At 38.8% G+C, this 3,000-nt stretch overlaps 1 protein-coding gene across 1 annotated transcript in view; it reads left to right on the top strand.

Moving 5' to 3' along the window:
• The window catches only part of LOC105518295 (coiled-coil and C2 domain-containing protein 2A-like), a 35,209-nt gene that overhangs the window by 11,720 nt on the left and 20,489 nt on the right, over positions 1-3,000 (top strand). The window contains exon 4 of the mRNA XM_011951235.1: positions 2,124-2,264. Within this exon, the coding sequence (XP_011806625.1) occupies positions 2,124-2,264 (141 nt within the window). The remainder of the gene's footprint in view (positions 1-2,123; positions 2,265-3,000) is intronic.

The following is a 3,000-nucleotide window of genomic DNA, read 5'->3' as shown; positions in this document are numbered from 1 at the left end:
TTCGCCAGGATGGTCTCGATCTCCTGACCTCGTGATCCGCCCGTCTCGGCCTCCCAAAGTGCTGGGATTACAGGCTTGAGCCACCGCGCCTGGCCGAGGAAACTTTTTTAAAACAGTATGTTACTTCAATATTCTAAAAATATGATTATTAGCCTATCAGGCAAAGTACCTTTAAATTTGAAGCAGTGTTCTAATTGTTAACCTGAAAAAATTGTAATAAATACATTATACAATTTCCAGAAAATCTGGAAATACATGGAGAATAGTGTGTTTATTTTATTATTTTCTGATTAATAATTTGATCCATTGCTTTCAGTTTAGAGGTACTTCATTCAAATAGGTGTCAAGTGGTTGAAGAAAAATTGAGCATATGAAGACTCAGAACACTTAAGCAGTTTTCTTAAGTAAGCTGAAGAACTGCAGTTAACACTGGGTTTGTCGACTCCAAGTATCTTGCTATCCTTTCTACTGTATCATACTTCTTATGGCACCTACTCAAAATGACCACACTTCTTTAAGTATTCTTGTTTCACACTTCAGCTACGTGAGTGGACTAGGAGGTAATGGAAGCTTACAAAAAAATGTTGGTAACATTTACAATAAACACCTGTTATCCTAAAGTACTCTGAACCTTGATATCACATGGGGAAACAGACATTGAATGACTTATTACAAGTGAGATGAATATTTAAAAGGAAAAACATGAAGGGATATAAGAAAATTTAATTTTGTTGTCGGGGTTTTCAAGCAAGGCTGTACTGAGGAAGTGATATAAACTGAGTTATGAAATATATATTTTCTTTTTTTTGAGACAAGATCTCCGTCTGTTGCCTGGCCTGGAGTGCAGTGGCGCAATCACGGCTCACTGCAGTCTCAACCTTCTAGGCTCAAGTGGTCCTCCCACCTCAGTCTCCTGAGTAGCTGGGACTACAAGTGTGCACCATCATGCCCGGCTAATTTTCATAACTTTTGTAGAGACAGGGTTTCACCATGTTGCCCAGGCTGGTCTTGAACTTCTGGGCTCCAGTGATCCACCCCACCTTGGCCTCTAAAATGCTGAGATTATAGGCATGCACCACCATGCTTGGCCTTGAAATGCATATTTTCTATCTTCATGCACTTTAACTAAATAAGAATCCCTCCCCAGCACTTTCTTAGTGTGACTCAAACTCTGTGGTACTAGGCTACCACCATCCTTTCCCATCAAGACCTCGTGAGATTTTGGCATCCTTAATCTAAGCCAATACCTCACCAGTGGCTTTGGAACCATCCAACTAGAACTTAGGTGGCAAAATAAAAGTTGTGGGAGCATCATAATGCACCAAAGCATTGGAAGGGACATGCGCCAGCTGATTTGCATCTTCTTTTTTGTAAATAATGAAGTGCGAACCAGAAATTAACTAAATCCTGAATAGACAGCAAGCACAATTATTAAAAATAAGGGCTTTCCACTCCCTTTCTTTTATTGCTCCTTTCTTCCACTATTGCTCTTCTCTCTTTGGTACTTCAGAATCTTGTAGAGTTCTGGCAGGGCTCATTGGCTCATGCTTATAAGCCAATGCTTATAAGCATGTGCTTTAGGAGGCCAAAGGCAGATCACTTGAGGTCACAAGTTTGAGACCAGCCTGCCCAACATGGGTAAAACGCCTTCTCTACTAAAATATAAAAATTAGCCAGGCATGGTGGCACATGCCTGTAGTCCCAGCTACTTGGGAGGCTGAGGCAGGAGAATTGCTTGAACCCGGGAGATGGAGGTTGCAGTGAGCTGAGATCATACCATAGCACTCCAGCCTGGGCAACAGAGTGAGACTCTGTCTCAAAAAAGAAAAAAAAAATATCGTAGAGTTCTAGCTAGGCTATTTGTTTTCTCAGGAGCATTTGCATTTTAGCAGGGCACTTTTGAATAGTGAAAAGCCATTAAGTCATAACGGAACGAATTTCTAATGGAATTGCAGTGGGTAACATAAAATATAGTAACATGGGGTTCAGGTGTGTATAAAATGAAAAAAATAAGGTGGGGAGGGAGTTCAGAAGAGTTATTGCAATACATTCTTTCATGCCACCTTTGAAGGCTTTTAGTTCTAATCCACTGACAAATTTTTGCTCTGCCATTTTTGTTGTAGTAATACAAAACAGATGTATGACTTAGAAAGGGGAAAGGACTTCTCCCTACTACGCAGTATATTACGAACTTGGAAACAGATTAAATCTCTTCGACAGCGGCAAGGGTTTACAAGCACCCCAATAAAGTTACAGGTTCAGAGGTAAGTGGCTGCTCTATTTGCTCTTACTGGTCTCCTGAGGAACTGCTTATGAATAAGTGGGAATTCACAGTGACTAGGAAGACATCCAGAAGCTAGGAAACTATTCCACATAGTCAACAAAGAATTTCTATCTTAAATATATAAACATATATATATGCACACATATATTGAATATATAAAGTGGAATTCTTACAACTTAAGAAAACCCAATTAAACATGGGGAAAGAATTTGAACAGACACTTCACTCAAGAATGTATATGGATGGGAAATGAACACATGAAAAGATGCTCGACATTGTCATGTCATTCTCTATTGTCATGTCAATAGAGAAATGCAAATTAAAACCATAATTAAACAGTGCTACATGCCTATTACGATGGCTAAAATCCAAAACTAAAGGAAAGGAAAGACAAGACATTAACAAATGCTGGAAAGGATGCTGAGCAATGGAAACTGATTCATTGCTGATGGGAATGCAAAATGGTACAGCTACTTTGGAAACAGTTTGGCACATTCTTATAAAGATGAATGTGGAGCCAGCAATCATACTTTAGGTGAAACACATTTTAGATAATTTGATAAAATCATAAAACCATGTCTGATGGAGGAAATAATTTCAATTCAAACCCAAACACTTAAGCTGTTTGTGAACTCACAGGGAAATAACTAATTTTCTCCCCACAATGCATTGTCCTGGGTCTTTTGGTTTCCTTTTTTTTTTTTTTTTTTTTTTTT

Source organism: Colobus angolensis, unplaced genomic scaffold (assembly GCF_000951035.1).
Source record: "Colobus angolensis palliatus isolate OR3802 unplaced genomic scaffold, Cang.pa_1.0 Scaffold316, whole genome shotgun sequence".
NCBI classification, from domain to species: Eukaryota; Metazoa; Chordata; class Mammalia; order Primates; family Cercopithecidae; genus Colobus; species Colobus angolensis.
The sequence above is the reverse complement of the archived record's forward strand: the minus strand, read 5'-3'. Positions and strand labels throughout refer to the sequence as shown.